General features: G+C 36.2%; 1 protein-coding gene across 2 annotated transcripts in view; it reads right to left on the reverse strand.

Annotated features, from left to right (window-relative positions):
• Positions 1–21150, reverse strand: part of LOC137037511 (zinc-alpha-2-glycoprotein-like) — a 37692-nt gene continuing 16542 nt past the window's right edge. The window contains exons 2-7 of one of the 2 annotated variants that reach the window (XM_067411548.1): positions 4624–4854; positions 4274–4540; positions 2884–3162; positions 2599–2715; positions 2250–2326; positions 1–374 (exon numbers count right to left, since the gene is read on the reverse strand). In XM_067411548.1, the coding sequence (XP_067267649.1) occupies positions 2280–2326; positions 2599–2715; positions 2884–3162; positions 4274–4540; positions 4624–4854 (941 nt within the window). In that variant the 3' untranslated portion in view covers positions 1–374; positions 2250–2279. Of the gene's footprint in view, positions 375–401; positions 1964–2249; positions 2327–2598; positions 2716–2883; positions 3163–4273; positions 4541–4623; positions 4855–21150 lie in introns of those variants that run through there. The other variant, XM_067411547.1, reaches the window with a different exon arrangement.

Genomic DNA, 21150 nt, shown 5'->3' on the forward strand with positions numbered 1-21150 from the left:
TTGACTCCATATGAATCCCTTTATTTTGACAAGACCAAAACACTGCTGAAAACAATGATGGATCATCATCTTATGCTGATATTTGACCGTCTGTGAACATCTTTTAAACAAATCTTAAGAATTTTAGTACCTCAGCTGATAAACAGCATAAGCATAAGCATAAGCAATCAACATAACACACCAGAAAATCATCTTACATGTTACGTTTTCAATTTACACCAAGATTTCAAATCATTAATATGCATTGCTTTTGTATTTATTTTATTTTCTGGCATTTATAGTTGAAATCTCCCAGAAGCCTCTGCTTTCCCTCGCAGTCAGTGTCCAATCACAGTCCGTCTCCAGACAGGAAGTCGTTTTTTAGTCCATGTTGTCTGTGATCAAGAGCACATAAAGTTAATGTGGAGAGTGTTTTATTGACAGTCTGTTGAAGCAGATTATCTCCTGTTTGCAAAAATACCCAAATCACACAGTAAAACTGTGACTCTCAGTGGGCCCCTGCAGGGGCCATCCACTCTCAAACATTCAGAACAACACACTCACACTATCATTTACTGCTGCTGTGGTCTGTATTGACATGACAAACTCAATCTGCATGACGGAGAGAAAGAATCACAGCCAATGGAAATCAAAATCATTTAGTGCTCTCATGATGTATGAACTAATGAGATGTTTTTATTTTTACATGAATCTCCTGCAGTTGTTGGTGTTTTACTCAAGGTCACAGTGCATATACTTATGTGTATAAGTGCAATCTCTTAAACAGAATCATTCTGAGCTCTTAACTAAAGTCACACAAGTGCCAAAAAATAAATAAATAAAAGCTGTTATTCATTTAAAGCATGAATCATTTCAATATGATTCCTGTCCATGCATCTACTGTAAAATGAACTCATCTGTGTCATGTGACCTGCTGATCCTCATGTCATCTCAACTACAAACATTTTTACCCTGTCAAACTATACAGCAGTCATCTACCCGTCTGTCTCCTATCAACTGCATTGCATTATGTCTTACCAAGCTCCTGGACAACAATATGTAGTTCAACTGTAGGGCCAAACATACTAAATTAGCTATATGTTTTAGAAATTTTATTAAAAAAAATACATATATATACATAATGACATTTGATACATTATTTATACACATTAAACACATTCACTCTATAAAACAATTATGAGCCTTTTGCAGCTTGTAAGAAACACATGAAATGCAACCATGAACAGAATTGGACCTGAGGAGGAGGTGATTTATCACAACATGCACATTTCATTCAAGTAACAATGCTAAAATCGCTAAAGTGACAGGGTTCTTAGAGGTGATGAGTGTAATTTTTGGATGTTAAATGCTTTCTTGTATCTTAATTTGCAACTAGAAGTCATTGGTGGTTTGACTAACTGAATAGTGTAACACTGTGACACTGATCTGTTTGAATCAACCAATGGCATGAGTTTAGAGGCGGGACTACAGGAATTTGTCCATGCATTAACAGACAAGATCAGTGTCCAGACTGCTCACTGTCCAGGATACAGGTTCAAACCACATTTTATTATGCTGGGTACACACCACATCAGACTGATTTTGGGCCTGATTATCTTGATAGCTCTACAAATTCTCTTTGAAAAGCTCGAGGACAAACACACACATGCTTGGAGATTATACCGTGAAACGTAACAATATCCAGTCAGAAAGCGAGCTGACAGAAGACTGAAGCATAACAAACGCAGTCACGGCGCAGAACAAAGTTAAATGGATTTGGACAGCAGGATGGAGTTGGACACTTTTTCAAAAATCTTTTAGTTTGTACCCAGCATTAGTGGTAGAAATTACACACTTCACCTTTAAGAACACAACCACCAACACAATAAGAGTAAATTCATTGTGTCATTTTACAGTAGTCAGTGCACTCAGAAGCATTTTAAACTCGGAGAGGCTTCACATGTCCTTCATCATGTCTATTTGTCTGAAACAACAACAGAGAATTTTGTTACAGAACATGATAAACAGAAGTGAGCTGAAATGCAAGAATATTGTCTCTTCTGAATGAACCACAATGACATTCATCGCATTTCTAAACTGCCCATAAAGCAAAACAGCTCCCATTCAAGTCTAGTCTATATTTCATATTTCATCACATCAAAAGCATCACTAAACACTGGACTGTGGGTTTATATCAGCAGAGTTTACTAGGATTGTGTTTTCCAGCTCTCTCTGCACAATGAAAGATAATGAATGTAATATGGAGATACCTGTGCCTGGAGATGGTGATTAATTGGCAGTTATTCTCCATCATCTCTCCAGTCATCTGTCTTTTGAATTTGACCAGCTAAAACAGATTATTTTATTTTAGATTAATTTTAAACATTTCACTTCAGACTTTTCCTGCTGATGTCTCAAACTTTGTGTTTATCAAATAAAACTCAAATAAATTCTAAATAATGAAAATAATCCAATCTCTACTGCTTCACTTATTTTTATCTTCATACAGCACATATAATGTCAAACTGACCAGCTGATATATTTTCAAATAAAGGCTTTAAAAAAAAAGGATATTTATTAAGACATTTAAAGCAACAGTGTTTAATATTTAGAACTCACCTTGTTTTCTTTTGTAGATGATGTAACCAATCACAGCGAGAACTAGAACTAGAACCGCTGCTGCTCCTGTTATAAAAATCCACCTATAATCCATTTCACAGTCAGAACATTCTCCATCTGCAGAATTAAAAAAAATGCATTTAAACTCTTAAACTTTAGTTTAACCGTAATTATTTGTAACAAGTAATATTAACTAGTATTATTGAAGTTCCATTTGTTATTGATGCAAAAACACTGTTGGTGTATAAAAACCATATTCACTCAAGACTTAATTACGATATTTACCCCATTTTACTGTAACTGGTTCAGTCAGACTGCTGTGAATGAGCAGACAATCATAAGATCCTTTATCATTTCTGTCGATCTTCACACTGATTCTCATCTGAAAGGTTTCATCATCATTTGGTCTGATTCCAGAAGATGTTTGATCTTCAAGATTAATTCTGTTCAATCTAATGTTCATCTGAACATCTCTGGGGTAGAAACCAGTGGCCAGACACGTCAGAACCAGCTTACTGTGATCATCAGGAGCTTTCCTAACAAACATGTGAACTTCTGGTGGACCTGGAGCAGAAAATAATAATGTACAGTAATTAACAAATGAATATCAAGAATTCAGTGGCTCCCATGTGAAAAGAGTAGTGTTCTTTAAGATTTCGTATTATTATTTATATTTACAAAACACACACAATTGCATCTAATAATATTGTAGAGAAACCTGCATATGGACAAAACCCTGGACTTAATGATATCGCATGCATCCAATATAAAATGACACAATTTAAACCAAAGTACTGTAAAATTTTGACAATTTCAAACTCTAAAGGTGATGATACACGGGGCAACTTTTTGAGCAATGTTGCTGGGCAATGTTGCCGTCAACGGGCAACCTGATGAGACACAGGGCATCTAATTAGGGCAACAGACAGTTGGCAGCAACTAATCAGAGAGGAGCAAATCTATTGCCAACTCAATAAATACTTTATTATAAACACTTGTTAGGCACTTTATTTTAACTTTTCAAATATTTTCTTCATTTTTATTAAAAATAAATGCCTTTTCGATCTGATTTGTGACAGGAAAATGGAGAAAAGGGAGAAGAGCGAGTTCGGCAAAAGGCGGATTCGAACCCGCGTCGATCGCATCAAAAGCTATTCAAATGTCAAACGCCCTGCAGCCTACGCTACAACAAATGTTGAAAATTCTCGTCTTTTTAGTATGTAACTTTATTACAGCATACACACATTACTTTCGGACAGTTGTTGGTATTTTAAGCAATATATGAGGTAAATTCCCTGTTTTGGGTTGACGCATGACAACTTACTAGCGTAAAAAGATAAAAGTTCACACTCCTTTTCTCCGCTTCACTGCCGCTGAGGGGCCGCCATCTTGTTTGAATTTTTTCTGAAATCTCCGAACCGGCCACGTGATCGGCTGCTAACATTCTGATTGGAGGATCTCAAAAAATTGCCCACGACCGATCTAACGTATCCAGATATATATTTGTTGCTCATTCTTAGTGGGAAAGTGCCCAAGCAACGTTGCTCGGCAACATTGCTTAAAAAGTTGCACCATGTATCATCACCTTAAGATCTGTTTTGTCAATTTCAGACAAATACACACAACGACACACAGAAAGACCAGGTACAATTAAACTGATCTGATCAGAACTTACTCTGTTTTGTGTTGTTAAATGTGAGAATCCAGTCAGTGCAGGTCTTGAGGTAATGTTTGATGAACTGGATTCGTTCTGTGTGAAGATCCCATTTCATTTTAGTTTCTTTGGCTTTGGGGTTTTTATCAATCCACTTCATAGTGTCAGAATTAAAGGATATAAAATCCTCTCCATCAAATCCATATTCATCAAAGACAGTCAGATTCACTGTTCCATCAGGAAGTTTCTCCAGTTCACAGCCAATTATTCTCTGAAGAACATGAAGCTCTACAATCACAGAACAACACTCATCACAAACTTACAGTGAATATAATGTCTGATAATGAATGAGAGTAAATCATGAATCTCACCAGAACACTGTGAGTTTGTGCAGTTTGACAGAGTCCTGATCTGATGGAGGATCCAGTCTCTAGAATCAGGTGGATCTTTAGGAGATTCAGTCCAGTCATCTTCAGTCAGAATCCAGACTCTTTCTTCATTATTGTAGTGTTTGATCCGTCTGTCATCACACACAACCACAGCACTGAACTCTGGAGATGCTGTGGAAATGGCTGTAAACTTGTAGTGTAGATAATGTCCCTCTGAGGAAGATAATATAACATAAACATACGTTCTTAAACATCCCTAAATTGATTATGTTTAAGCCACAATGCATGTGGTCAGGTAAACACGTTAACCCATTTACTAGAGTTCGGTTTTTATGAACAGTCCAGTCAAACTGTATTTGTAGAGTCCATTTTACAAATCCGCGGAAGACCTAAAGTGATTTACAGTAGGAGTTGCACCGACTAGTCGACTTTAATGCTCTGCCTTGATGGTTTAAGCTTGACATTAAATAATCGCTGGTCCTATAGAGGGCGCAACAGTACAAGAAATCTTTGAAGTCCACAATGAGTTTCCAAAATGACAAATGAATGCTCCACAATAAATGTGTGATTATAATCGCCGTTCTAAACTAATGTGTGCTGCACTGTAACACACACACATTCAGTATAGCTTGTAGACTCATACATCACGCTCAGGCCGCACACACAGAATCATTCAGAAGCGCAGAAATGTATTGTCAACACTATTCTGGGATTTCTCAGTAAAATAGCTTAAAAACTTAAACGTTCTAACATAGGCCTATATATCTTAGTAAATAAAAACCCACAGCTTCAAAAAAAAAAATTGGAAATACATTTTGTATATATTTATCATATATTATTCTTATATTTAAATAATTCAAAAGTGTATTTTCTATGTCTGATGAATATTTATATATTTAAAGATGGGTTCAAGTGTACTACAAATGGTAACTAAATACTTTTTTAATACAGACAGTATGTTAAAAACACATTTTATTTGCTGTCTCAAAACAGCACAGTTGAGTACACTTAGATGTTCTTAAGATTGTCTTAAGAAGAACTTTTAGTATATTAAGGACAAAAGTACTGCACGAAAATAGAGCACTTTAAGTGCATTATGGAAGTGTACTAAGTTTACTAGAATAACGTGTATTTTACTGCACTTTTTTCACCTGGGGAGAATACAGTTATGTAATTTAGCGATATGTATCGTGAAAAGCACTATAAAAATAAATGTGAATTGAATTAATTTAGGTAATATATTTTCTATTTTCTAATCCGTAGCCAATATTAGGCCTGCTTTACCTATTTCAGCAACAAGGGTGATTTGAAACATGAATATTGCATTGTTTGATATTGAATAAACTGATTATTAAAAGTATACTAAATTGAAAAAAGATCATACTGTTGTGTTTCAGTGATTAACAGTCAAAACAGTCGTCAGTGATTTAAATATCATTAACCACACACGCTCTGCAAACAACCAAACTGCATTTAGTCTAATGTCACATTTATAATGTGAATAACCATCACATTTGCCATCATTTCCTTGTGGTTTGAATTTACGCTGTTTGACATGTATGTTAGACCCAATGCCGACTAAACTACTGATAGAAATGCTTCCAGAGGTCGTAGGTCCACTTCTTGATATAATTAATAAATCTTTAACACTAGGACATGAGCCAAAAACCTTTAAGCAGGCTATTATCAAACCTCTTACACAGTAAAATCCACAGAGTTAAATCAACTCTGCTCAGATAACATTTGGTCCCTCTCTGAATAGTGTTAAAATAACACTGAAGCAGAGTTAAAGTTAATGAGATAATTAAAAGCTATTAAAAGCTATTAATTAAGGGATGATTGAACATTAATTATGAACACCTGCTGTTAACAAGCAGAATAACTGAAGAAAAGAGTAACACAAGAACTATGAGTGACTTCAGCCAAAACCATTTAATTGAAATCAACTGAAGGTAAAAGACATTAAATCTCTCAAGATCTGATTAAAAGATCTGATTACTTATTACTAACCATATTGACTTTATTTCTGTCACATGTCTAAATAATTTCTTATTGAGAATTAACATAGGTGTAAATGTTGGTGTTTTATTGGTCAATAAATTATGCCACCATCGTGGTGGTCAGGGTTTGTTTTAGTTGGGCTCTTGACCTTTTTATGTTTTTATAATAATTTGTGTTTGAGCAATTGCAATAGTGTTTCACAGCAAACACTTGTGCTTTGCCGAATCAAAAGACTAAAGGAGCAGATCCACATAAGTTTGCAGCTTGAAAGCCATTTCAAATAAGCATCCCCAAGAGGTCTCGTTCTCTTTGATTTCTTGACTGAGATTCAATTATCAAAAAATTACAACAGAAACAAAAAAATTCCACTAAACAAATGTCACCGTAATACTTCAGTGCTAAAAATGAGCAGCTATTACAGCTCAAGCTTATACAAGAAAATATAGCATACAATCCTCAACAGTGGTGACAATAATTATTCATACTGCAGTGCATGATGGGAGTTTTGTCATATGGTGATACCCAGCATGCATTGTAGCATGAAGCATCTTATTTTTATCACCATTGTTGAGATTCATATGCTGATTCTTGATGTCTGTGTGTGTCTAAGTGAGTCAGTAGTTCAATTTTTTATGCACTGCATGGTTTTAAAATTAAATATATCTGTTTGCTGCAGCACTTTCTTCTCATGCTGTAGTTTCACAGGGTTGCTAATGCAAAACCAAAATGTACAAATGACTAAACATATGATCAGTTGCTTTGGATATAATCAGGCCATCTCACAATGATTATATCAGCATATAAGCACTGACTTTACAACAACATATACGTTGTTGCAGAGAAAAACATGACATAGAAAGGATCTGCTCCTTTAGTGTTTTGATTCGGCAAAGCACAAGTGTTTGCTGTGAAACACTATTGCAATTGCGCAAACACAAATTATTTTAAAAACATTAAAAGGTCCAGAGCCCAACTAAAACAAACCCTGACCACCACGATGGTGGCAAAATGTATTGACCAATAAAACACCAACATTTAAACCTATGTTAATTCTCAATAAGAAATTATTTAGACGTGACAGAAATAAAGTCAATATGGTTAGTAATAAGTAAATCATATCTTGAGAGATTTAATGTCTTTTACCTTCAGTTGATTTCAATTAAATGGTTTTGGCTGAAGTCACTTGTAGTTCTTGTGTTTCTCTTTTCTTCAGTTATTCTGCTTGTTAACAGCAGGTGTTCATAATTAATGTTCAATCATCCGTTAATTAATAGCTTAATTATCCCATTAACTTTAACTCTGCTTCAGTGTTATTTTAACACTATTCAGAGAGGGACCAAATGTTATCTGAGCAGAGTTGATTTAACTCTGTGGATTTTACTGTGTATTAAAAAACCTCAACTAGATCCGAGAGATTTAGTAAATTACAGGCCAATCTCAAATCTACCTTTTCTGTCAAAGATACTAGAAAAGGCAGTTTCAACACAACTGTGTTCCTTTTTAGAAAGAAATGGAATCTGTGAGGATTTCCAGTCAGGATTTAGACCATACCATAGTACTGAGACTGCTCTCGTTAGAGTTACAAACGATCTACTCCTATCATCCGATCGTGGCTGTATTTCTCTATTAGTGTTATTAGATCTCAGTGCTGCTTTTGACACTATCGATCACAACATTCTTTTAAAAAGACTTGAAAACTATATTGGCATTAGTGGAATTGCTTTGGCATGGTTCAAATCATACTTATCTGACCGTTATCAGTCTGTGGTAGTTAATGAAGAGATGTCGTATCGATCACAGGTTAAATATGGGGTACCACAAGGCTCAGTATTAGGACCGTTGCTTTTCACTCTGTACATGCTGCCCTTAGGAGAGATAATTAGGAAGCATGGTGTTAGTTTTCACTGCTACGCTGACGATACTCAGCTCTATATTTCCTCGCGCCCTGACGAAACCTACAAATTCACAAAACTAACAGAATGCATAGCTGACATTAAAAACTGGATGACAAGAAATTTCTTATTATTAAATTCAGAAAAAACTGATATCCTAATCTTTGGACCAAAAACTTCCTCACGAAAAAACCTTGAATACTCTCTAACACTTGACAGGTGCTCCATTAAACCTTCGTCCTCAGTTAGGAACCTGGGTGTGCTCTTTGATACCAATCTTTCATTTGAAAGTCATGTTTCTAGTATCTGTAAAACTGCATTCTTCCATCTAAAAAATATATCTAAATTACGACATATGCTCTCAATGACAAATGCGGAACAGCTGGTTCATGCATTCATGACCTCAAGACTAGATTATTGTAACGCTCTACTGGGTGGTTGTTCTGCTCGGCTTTTAAACAAACTACAGTTGGTCCAAAATGCGGCAGCTAGAGTTCTTACTAGAACCAGAAAGTATGACCATATTAGCCCAGTTCTGTCAACATTACATTGGCTCCCTATTAAACATCGTATAGATTTTAAAATCTTGCTACTTACTTATAAAGCTCTAAATGGTTTAGCTCCCCAGTACCTAAGTGAGCTCTTAATGCATTATAGTCCTTCACGTTTATTGCGATCTCAGAATTTAGGCCAGTTGATAATACCCAGAATATCAAAATCAACTGAAGGCGGCAGATCCTTTTCCTATTTAGCGCCTAAACTCTGGAACAATCTTCCTAGCATTGTTCGGGAAGCAGACACATTCTGTCAGTTTAAATCTAGACTAAAAACACATCTCTTTGCTCTTGCATACCCAGCCAGCAGAGCCATGTGGGGCCCAAATGGGTTTGACCTGGGCTATCTAACTGGGACCCAGCCAGTTTTGCACCCAGTTTCCATGTAGGCCCCACATGGATTTGCCCAGATGAACTGAACACTGCTCAGTGTGCACACTACAGGCTATTAAATGTAACACTGAATTGTTATTGGAGTTAATGAGATAATTAGGTGATAACGAGCAGAATCGCTGAAGGACAGAGAAACAACAAGAACTACGACTTCAGTCACAGCCTTCGATGAAATCAACTGAAGATAAAAGACATTAAATCACTGAAGATCTGATTAAACAACTCCACAAACAGCATTACCAGCTTCACTTATCACTAACCAGACTGACTTTATTTCTGCCATTCATCTACAAAAGTTGTTATTGAGAATTACCAGAGGTTTAGATGTTGATGATTTGTTGAAAATACGTTTGGTTTGATGTCACCGTGATCGAGGTCAGCGCTTACTTCAGTTAGGCAGTTTGACTCTTAACTATAACTTTTAATTTTTTCTCAGGCTGTTTGTTATGGCAAGAAAAACAAGAGACAATGTGGTTGGCTGCTAAATGATAAAAATATAGTTATCATTTAGTGGCTTAAATCACTGATCTGACTGATTTTAATGAGCAAAATGTGTTTAAATTTGTGCTGGATCTTTTCTTGATTTAAAACAATAAAAATGTTTTAATCAGAAAATTTGAAAAACACATCAATTACTAAACACTTCAAACCTCTTGCAAGATTCACTTACACAGACATCAAGAATCAGCGTATGATTCTCCACAATGGTGACATGCTTCATGCTGCAATGCATTCTGGGAGCCATGGATAAGTTTCATATGATGCACCCAGAATGCATTGCACCATTGAAGCATGTCACCATTGTTGAGAATCATACGCTGATTCTTGATGTCTGTGTGCGAGTAAAACTCACAGGAGCCCAAAATATGTAAATGGTGTGTTATAAATCGTTTGACGTTCTGATTAAATTCTATTATTCTCTTGCTGTAGAATCATAACAATAAAACAGAATTAATAACATACTACCCGTATAAACCTCCCACATAATATCAATGAGTAAAGCCAATATATGATGATTATATTCTTATCATCAATCAGCTTACAGCATCTGATTATATTTTCTCTTGCTGTTCTCGCCATAACAAACAGACACAGCTGTCAAGAGAAAAACTAATGTTAAAAAGTCAAGAGCCTGACTAAAGCACACACTGATCGCCACAATGGTAACATCAAATCAAACTATTACTTTCAAATAAGTAATCAACATCTAAGCCTCTTCTTAATTCTTAATACGAACTTCTGTAGATGTCTGACAGAAATAAAGTCAGTCTGGTTAGTAATAAGTGAAGCTAATGTTGTTTGTGGAGTTGTTTAATCAGATCTTGAGAGATGTAATGTATTTTATCTTCAGTTGATTTCATCCAAGGCTGTGGCTGGAAGTAGTTCTTGTGTTTCTCTTTCCTTCAGTGATTTTGCTTGTTAACAGCAGGTGTTCTTCACTAATACAAAATCATTATTCAATCACTTAATTATCTCATTACCTCCAACACTGATTAAGTGTTACATTTAACAGCCTGTAGTGTGCACACTAAGCAGTGTTCATTTCATCTGGGCAAATCCATGTGGGGCCTACATGGAAACTGGGTGCAAAACTGGCTGGGTCCCAGTTAGATAGCCCAGGTCAAACCCATTTGGGCCCCACATGGCTCTGCTGGCTGGGTACACATAACACATTATCAATACATTAACATTTTTCAAATCCGTTAAAGGATTGTTACGCTGCAATAATTAGGTCGGCCGGAACCGAGAACATTTCCTATAACACTAGATATACCTGTACATCAGAATAAGAATGGCATCTACGCTAATATCTGTCTCTCTGCTTATCCTGAGGTTTGCCGGGTGCTGGATCCAGGCCGTATCCAGATCAGATGGAGAACCTGTGTCTGGACCTGACTACAACGTAGCCCAGGAGACAATGGGCCTAAAGATCCAATTCTGGCTGCATCTATAATTCAGATTTTTAATCCCTGTATCCGCTTACATATATTTATATATAATCTATTTTTAATCTCTATTATAAAAATGTACAATTCAGATTTTGATCTCCATATACATTTACATATATATATATCTTCCAAGGGGTTTTTTCCCTCCTAGGACTTTTTTCCCAGTGCTAGCACGCTGGGTTTTTCTCCTAGGGGTTTTTTTCCACCCCTGGAAGTCAGCCGACATTGGCTTAATGTAGCACCATCTTGTATATGTTACATATTACCACGCTTGTTTGTACAGTTTTAACCACTTCCCTTTTTTCTGTGCTTCTAATATGTAAAGCTGCTTTGAAACAATTACCAATTGTAAAAGCGCTATATAAATAAATTTGACTTGACTTGACTTTGTGTGCTGTAATCGAGATCATGCGGCACAGTGACAACAGTGCCCTCTACGGTCTAGCCCACTGAACACTGGATGTTGGATAGACGTGCAGATCATGTCTATATTAGGTCCGTCGGTCCATGACCATTTCTGAACATCTATTCAACGTCCAAACTAGGTCCACTATTTGGACGTCCAACCATGACCCAACTTGGACGTCATCTTGACGTTCAACATTTGACCTTTGAACGGGGTAATTTTTTTGGACGTCATTTGGACGTCAATAACAGATGCAGGAAATGTACATGATTAATATGTAATATTTGTTTTATAGGGCCTATCAACATGATTAATACATGAAGAGCTCAGATGCAAAAGCCTTTCTGAAAGTGCCATCTGAAATTTTCTTCTAGAATTATCATTTTTATCAAGCTTGTATATTTAAGTTCAATAATTTCACTTAAATGGCAATGCAAATTACATATTAATTGTCATTTAAGTGAAAGTACTTAACTATACCACAGCAAAATCCCCAGTGTTAAATTAACACCCAAAGTGAACTTATGAGTCCATCTTACCGGGTGTTAAAAAGTAACACTGAAGCAGTGTTAAAGTTAATAAGATAATTGATTGATGATTGAGGGATGATTGACAATTAGTGGAGACACCTGATGATAATAAGCAGAATCACTGAAGAAACAACAAGAGAAAAAGAGAGAGACAACATCTACAACTGACTTCCAGCCATTAAACATTATTACACTTATTATTAACCAGTTTGATTTGATTTCTGTCACACATCAACAAAAGTTCTTACTGAGAATGAACTGATGTTTAGATGTTAATGTTTGAATGAAAGTTTAGTTTGAAGTCACCATGATGGTGAAAAGCATTTCCTTTAGTTGGTCTCTTGACTCTATTAACATTAATATAACTCTGGCTGCTCCAGCTTTGTGTTTGTAAAGCACTTTTGTTATGGTCAGAGAAACTATGATCTGGGCTGTGTTTCCCAATAGTGATGTGAATCAAAGGTTATCAGTTTAGGTTTACAATGCTTTGGGAATCACAGTAATGGTTTTGTTTCCTTGTGAAATGGTCAAATTCATTGGTGACATCCAGTATTGACAGTCATGTAGACAGGGGTGCACTTAACTTTTTTGGTCTGGTTCTCAAGGGAGTACCTGGAGATTTTGCTTGGTACTCACACTTTACACGACACATCCTAAAAGCTGTCCTAATCACTTTCCTCCTGACTGCTCTCCTCACTATCTTCTTTTCTCTCGTACATAGTAGATGATGATAATGATTTTTTTTTTTTTTTTTTTTTTACTAACATTAATGACAGCAAAGGCTGCTGTCACTTTAAGAAGGAAAGCACGGACCAAATAACTGACACACATCCGGTTTCTTTCTCAACACTACACTTATGACATAACCGAGAGAATACTTGCCGAGACAGGCATTTTGACATAATGTTGTGTGTATGTTTCCTTTCAATCGCAAGTAAACGCGAAAGCGGAATTCATTCGGTGTTCGAGCGCTGTCTGACTCTCATCATGCACGCGTTTCGGGGGGCTGTGCGCACAGATTACAGTTCGCGAGTCCCGATTTTTACCTCTTCTTCCTCTTTTAAAGTCGTTTGAATGTGTTAATTGGCGAGACAAAACACGTCCAAATTACAAACTTTCACTCTATGATGGTTAAATATAGCAGTTAATCCGCGAATCACATGCGTGCCGAACCGTTGGACCTTATCCGTATGGATCACGGATTAACTGCGATCCGTTGCACACCTAATAATTAAAGAACACACATATTATGATGATTGCTATCTTTGTATGGATGTCATCAATGAATCTGACTATTTCACAAAGAGAATATCACCATCTTAACAAAACCCTTATGACTGTGATTCCCAAAGCATTGTAAACCTAAATTGATAACCTTTAGCTCACATCACTATTGGGAAACACAGTCCAGATCATAGTTTCTCTGACCATAACAAAAGTGCTTTACAAACACAAAGCTGGAGCAGCCAGAGTTATATTAATGTTAATAGAGTCAAGAGACCAACTAAAGGAAATGCTTTTCACCATCATGGTGACTTCAAACTAAACTTTCATTCAAACATTAACATCTAAACATCTGTTCATTCTCAGTAAGAGCTTTTGTTGATGTGTGACAGAAATCAAATCAAACTGGTTAATAATAAGTGTAATAATGTTTAATGGCTGGAAGTCAGTTGTAGTTGTTGTGTCTCTCTCTTTTTCTCTTGTTGTTTCTTCAGTGATTCTGCTTATTATCATCAGGTGTCTCCACTAATTGTCAATCATCCCTCAATCATCAATCAATTATCTTATTAACTTTAACACTGCTTCAGTGTAACTTTTTAACACCCGGTAAGATGGACTCATAAGTTCACTTTGGGTGTTAATTTAACACTGGGGATTTTGCTTTATAAAAATGATCATTCTAGAAGAAATTCAGATGGCACTTAGAGGCTTTTGCATCTGAACTCTTCTCGTACAGATTATTTAGAAACAAACACGATTTATTACGTGAATTCCTATTTTTTTATTTATTTATTTATTTATTTATTTATTTTTACATTTTCCTGTTTTTCTTTCACTGGTTTATTTAAAGTAGCCTAATCAAGATATTTCTTTATGCATATGTATTTTTGCATGTATCTGTTTATTTATTTGGAAATGCAATTTGTGGGAAATTATAGTTCAGAAAATAATTTCATGGTAGCATATACTATCCTCCTTATTTCTAATTTAAAAAGAACCAACAGCAGCTAAAGGACAGGCGAGGACAACTCTCTATCAAGGGCTTTGGATTTCAGCCAAAGAGACAAAACCAGTCAACATCACTCTGATTGGTCGAGGCAGCACATCATCATAACCCAACCAATAAACGCCACTCTGATTGGTCGAGGCAACACAACAGGCATTTCGCGCGAGTTTTCAACCATTGCAAAATGACGGCACAGCTTTTCAGCCTCGCTGCATTTATTTTTGAATATAGATGAAAATGGTGATATTGAATTTATTTGTATAACTGTAGTGTTGTATGTAGTCCCATGTATCCAGAGGGTGGAGGACATGTTGTGCCAGTTAATTCTCCTGTAGCTTTAATTTTAACTGGCACAGAAAAGCATGTCCTCCACCCTCTGGAAACATGGGACCACAGTTATAGAAGTTATAAAAACGACGTCCAAAATAAGTCTAAAGTTGATGTTGAAAAGACGTCCACAAACAACCACATTTGGACTATAATAGCCCTTACACGGAGGTTCACGGACGTCAACATTAGATGTGCAGAAGACGTCGAAAAAAGACGTCGCCTGGCGTTACAAAACAACCCCTTCAATGAACCGAATTTGAACGTCCAAAAATTACATGAAAAAGACGTCACCCCGACGGCACATTGCGCAGTGAGAGAGGTCTGCACTGGCTTTAAATTAGGGCCCGATTCCGGCCCGTATGCGGGATCATTTGACCTGACCCGACCCGAACCCCAAATCTGTCGCTATAGAGATGTACCATTCTTGCTATCCTAAGCCAAGACAGCTTTGTAAGACCTACAATACACGTAACGGTTGAGCTTTTTATTGGTTGAATAACAAGATCATATCATACAAGGTTTAAATAGACAGAAACATCAGGCTAAGTAGTAGAAAAGATGGACAGAGCCCATTTGACATGCTATCTTGTTTCATTTCATTCATATTGTTTGCAGTTGTACTCAGTCATGTATTATATCAGACAATGTTTTAAACATTTAACCCTTGTGCATGCAAAAAAAAAAAAAAAAGTTACACATAGCTGCAAAATGGACAAAAATGTCCATGCCAAAAAACTGTCATAGAAATATTATATATTCATATTTTTTTCCACTTTCACTGATGTAAATTTTTTAACCAGCATCTATTCTTTCCATAGATACCAAACATTCATTCATTTTCAGAATTTTAATGCTTTACAAATCGGTTTCTTTACATCCTCGGCTTCTAATGCACCTGTATCACTGTCAGTGGGCAACACTAGCTTCAGAGCTTCCTCTGCTGAGTAACATCTCTTCAAACAATGAAATGATCAACCCCTCAAGCACCACATATTTATAGGTTTGGCTGTGAGGACACCTGTGTGAACTTAACCTCTTAACTGTCACGATCCCGCTGGCGGGACGCCTCTCAGCCAGCACACCCATGTAGGGCCCACATGGTTTAGCCCAGATGAAATGAACATTGTTCAGAGTGCACACTACAGGCTGTTAAATGTTACATTGAATCACTGTTGGATTTAATGAGATATTTAAGTAATTAATTGAGTGATGATTGAGAATTAATGAAGATAGCTGCTGTTAACAAGAAGAATGAACGAAAGAAAGAGAAACAAGAACAAAAAAAAATTGAAACACTAGAACTATAACTGACTTCAGCCGCAGCCTTAGATGAAATCAACTGAAGATAAAAGAAGACATTAAATCTCTCCAGATCTCAGCAGAGGATTAAACAACTCCATATACAGAAGCTCTTATTGAGAATTAAGAGAGAGTTTTTTTGTTGTTGATGTTTTATTGATTTTTTTTATGTTACCATCATGGTGATCAGTGTTTACTTTAGTTGAGTAGTTTGACTTGTTTTTATAATGTCAGGGTTTCTCTGGCTGCTGTAACTGAATTAGTTATGGCAAGAAGAACAAGAGAAAACACAATCTGATGCTGTGTCAGCTTTATGATAATATAATCTCTGCGCAGTGGCTTAATTTACTGATCTTATAACTGAGTTTAATATGAGCAATATCTTACTAACTGTGTTTTAATGTGATTCATGTAAAGATCCAGCACAGTTTTAATCAGAAAATCTGAATGATTTTAAAACAGAGGTACACTAAGCACTTTAAACTACGGTGAGATATCCTCACAAACATACATCAAGAATCAGCGCATGAATCTCAACAATGGTGACATGCTTAATGCTGCAATGCATTCTTGGGTCCATGGATGAGTTTTGCATGATGCACCCAGAATGCATTGTGGCATAAAGCATGTCACCATTGTTGAGATTCATACGTTGATTGTAGATGTCTGTGTGTGAGGAAGTTTTGCTGGAGTTTAAAGTGTTTAGTGTACAATGCGTTTTAAAATTCATTCAGCTTTTCTGACTAAAACCGTTTTATCATTGTATTTCTAGAAGAGTCAACACAAACTTAATATTTTACTCAAATAAAGCTCAGCCATTAGATCGGTGAATTAAGCCACTACATGACAGTTATATTCTTATCATAAAGCAGCGGATCATATTTTCTCTTGTCATTGTTGCCAATAACAAACAGCTATAACAGACACAGAAAAACTAACACTAATGAAGTCAAGAGTCAAACTGCCTAACTGAAGCAACTACTGACCTCAATCATGGTGACATCAAACAAAACTATTATTTTCAACAAATCATCAACATCTAAACCTCTGGTAATTCTCAATAAGAGCTTCTGTAGATGTATGTCAGAAATAAAGTCAGTCTGGTTAGTAATAAGTGAAGCTGGTAATGCTGTTTGTGGAGATGTTTGATCAGATCTTCAGTGATTTAATGTCTTTTATCATCAGTTGATTTCATCGAAGGCTGTGACTGAAGTCGTAGTTCTTGTTGTTTCTCTGTCCTTCAGTGATTCTGCTCGTTATCACCTAATTATCTCATTAACTCCAATAACAATTCAGTGTTACATTTAATAGCCTGTAGTGTTCACACTGAGTAGTGTTCATTTCATCTGGGCTAAACCATGTGCTAAACAAGGGTGTGCTGGTTGGGAGGCGCCCGACCAGTGGGACTGTGACAGTTAAGGGGTTAAACTTTGTATAAAATCTACCAGACTAAAAAATCAGCATTTTCTTGTGGTGAAAACTAAAATAATGTGTTTAGGGGCTTCTGAACTTCTACTTCAAATTCAAGCGTACCTTTTATCTCCGTACAAAAACAATAACAAGTGAAAAAATGCAATCAAGGGTTAAGATGCGTGTTTGGGTGAAAAAGAATAACCTCAAAGCTCATTAACCTTCTTTGACTTTTTTTCATATGGCCCTACACATGACCCTATGACCCTGCCAAGGGTGTGACTCATACATGGAGTGGGATTTTTGATTGCCAGTACAATATAATTTTTTCAAACTAATTACACACATTACATTTTCAGTAAACACAAACTACACTCTGACATCCTTACCAACATACCCACACAATTATAGCTTTTCCAATTTACTCTATAATATGCATAAGCAGAAAACACAAATAAAGCGAGTATTTCTTTTATATGCCAAATTTGAAAATATAGCACAATCTAGTAAAAAATGGTAAAAATGTCAAATTTGAAGCCTTGCTGATAGAATGAATGCCTATTTGCAAATATTGTATCATTTTATAGTCAAATGGCCCTGGGTTAAAAAAATGCAGTTTTAATGGGTTTCAATGTGGACATTTTTGTCCAAATGCTGCTGAGTGTGAGTATTTTTTGTATGGAGGCTAAAATTGATTTTTTGAAGGAAATTAGGGTAAAATATTAAAATTCCAATAAATATAAACACCTGAGCCAAAATTCATGTAGTTGGCATTAACTAAGGCACACTTATAACAAAAAACTAAACTGAAATGGACAAAAATGTCCATAAGGTTGCACAAGGGTTAAATACACACATCAAATTATACAAATTGTGTATGATGTAGTGTTTAAGTAGCCTACACTTGACAAAGCTGATTTCTGAGAGACGCAAGAGAAATGCAGCTATTGGATTTACGATTGCACTTGGCTCATTTCATTAATAGAGTTTACAGTACACTTATTTGTCTATGATATTATACAATGTTTAAAACATTTAAATATACACCCTTGACCAAGCTCTGATTTCTGAGACAGAGACGGCAGCGCGGTTATTTGATTTGTGGCTGCTCTTACAGTCCTTCACTTCACACACACATAATTTCAGAGGCTTGTGTATAATTGTGATATCCACTGGCTCACCTGTCTTTTGCTACAATTCATTGTGCTGCTTTCCCTGCATCATTTGGCACGGTAGTTTTCCCTGTGATTCACGAGTTCACATATCCATATAATTAAATGGAGTAAAGTTTTGCTTATTTGGCGTGCTGTCCAGGGATAGGGCTCCAAGCTCGGAATTTTGTCCCGAAACCAGAGTTCTCCCCCCGGTGTGGTAAAAGTAGATAGAACTATAAGTGAGGCAATGGCATGGAGGAGGAACACTGATAAACTCTCAGATGAACAGAAGTCAGTCTGCTGAATTTATACCTTTTGACATTGGTTGAGTTGATTAACTGAATGCTCTCCACCTGTGCTAATTAGGTTAATTATTTGAACTTGATCCTCTCGAATTCTGTTAATAAAACATCATCAAAAGGAAGTGACAAATGACCTGGACGCATTATTTGGAGAACATGTTGCACATACAAGTAGCAGCAGTGGTGATGAGAGAACACGCTTGGAAAACAGTTTAGAGAGAAGAAATCAATCTATATTTAAAACTATTTGTCACAAATTATTGGCCACTTTCTAAATAATAAAAGTATTGCGCATCTACTAATAATTATTTATTAATAAATCGGTTTTGACTGATGCAGTTATATTAGAACTGATGCATTGCGATACAAATGCCAACTTGTATCTGATGCACACTTTTTTAAATCGATGCACCGCATCGTTAACTTTTATACGGATACACCGATGCGAATCTGTGAATCTTACCGTCCCTACTGTTCATGAGTTTGTCTTGAGAAGTTAAACTGCCCACTATAAACTTTTTACTTACTTTTTTCAAAGCACTGTGAATGATTAATTAGATATTAAATGAAGACATGATAATGTAATTATGTCAACCACACTTGTGACTTTGATGAATATGACATTGAGCAATTGATGAAATGATCAATTATGCAGAAAATCCAAAGGATTCACAAACTTTTTCTTGCAACTCTATACTCTATCCCCTAACCCTCACAGCAAACGTCCTGCATTCTTACTGTCGATTTAACGCATTATTGATTAATTATGGTAAAAAAAAAAAGGCATTAAGATTTTTATTGCATTTAACGCACTTGCCCCGCCCCAAACATTTGTAGGTCATCTGATATTACATACAGTTGCCTGATGACGAATAATGCAGGGCAACAACTCACTACACGATGGAGCTTATAGAATGCATTTAGAATGTCCATAAAATTCAAGATATTGGAGCAAAAATGCCAGATTGAGATTTTTGTCTCATATTTATCATGTGAGTTAAGCAGTAGCCTATCACAACAGAGTGCAATATTGCACGAGTGCTGTTTTTGTTACAAATATAATGAGTGCAAAATTCAATACTGATTTTCAGTAAGTTTATATTGTGTTATTTTAGGCAAAATATTGTCTGTTTTGTTCAATTTTGGTAAAATGAAACTATAAAGAGAAAGCTGAACTGTTTGTCTCCAGCAATACACGTTTCATTTCTGAATCTGCGTTTTGAACGAACTTAGTGAAACTGTGATTTAGCGGACCACTCATAAAAGACTTGAAGCGGAGCTACACACAGACCGATCGGTGTATGACATCAAAAGGCACAAAAAACACACCATCCCGACGATCGGTGGTTTTTGTTTGTGGGCGAATTAAGTTTTCTCAGTGTGCTCCGCATTCGGCTGAAGTTGGTCCTCGTTGTTTTTTTCCGAATCGTGTGGAATCAGCGTCGGTCCATTGGACCATCTGATCATTCTGATTGGCTGTTCAGCTACTGCCACCTGCTGGTACGGAAATGCATTTCATTTTACTCAGGCGCAGAATGGCCGTCGGCCGTAGGTTTGGTGTGTCAGAGCAACTTTGGACACAGACGCTGCCGACGTGATCCAACCCCACAGTCTGCTTTCATCGCCACTATACACTGTAAAATGTAATTAGTTGAGTTTACTTAAAAAACTTAATTAAACTGTGGGGTTTGCTTAAAAAAAACTTAAGGAAACCGATTGCCTTAAATTTAGCAAGTTAACTCATTATTTTGAATTGATAAAACTAGCTACCACACAGTACAGAGTACTTAGAAATCTTGAATATTCACTGTAAAATGTAATTAGTTGAGTTTACTTAGAAAGCTTAATTAAACTGTTGGGTTTAGCTACCACACAGTACAGAGTACTTAGAAATCTTGAGGATTGGTAATTCAGTTTTACAAATTGAGTACTTAGTTCAGTCATGTTAAAAATCTTGTTCACATTATGTAGAAACTGCCTTAATTTCTCAAGCATTTTTACTCAGTTGCAACAATGGACCATACATTTATTTGTATTTATTAAACTGGAGATACTGTTG

Source organism: Chanodichthys erythropterus, chromosome 15 (assembly GCF_024489055.1).
Source record: "Chanodichthys erythropterus isolate Z2021 chromosome 15, ASM2448905v1, whole genome shotgun sequence".
Classification (NCBI taxonomy): domain Eukaryota; kingdom Metazoa; phylum Chordata; class Actinopteri; order Cypriniformes; family Xenocyprididae; genus Chanodichthys; species Chanodichthys erythropterus.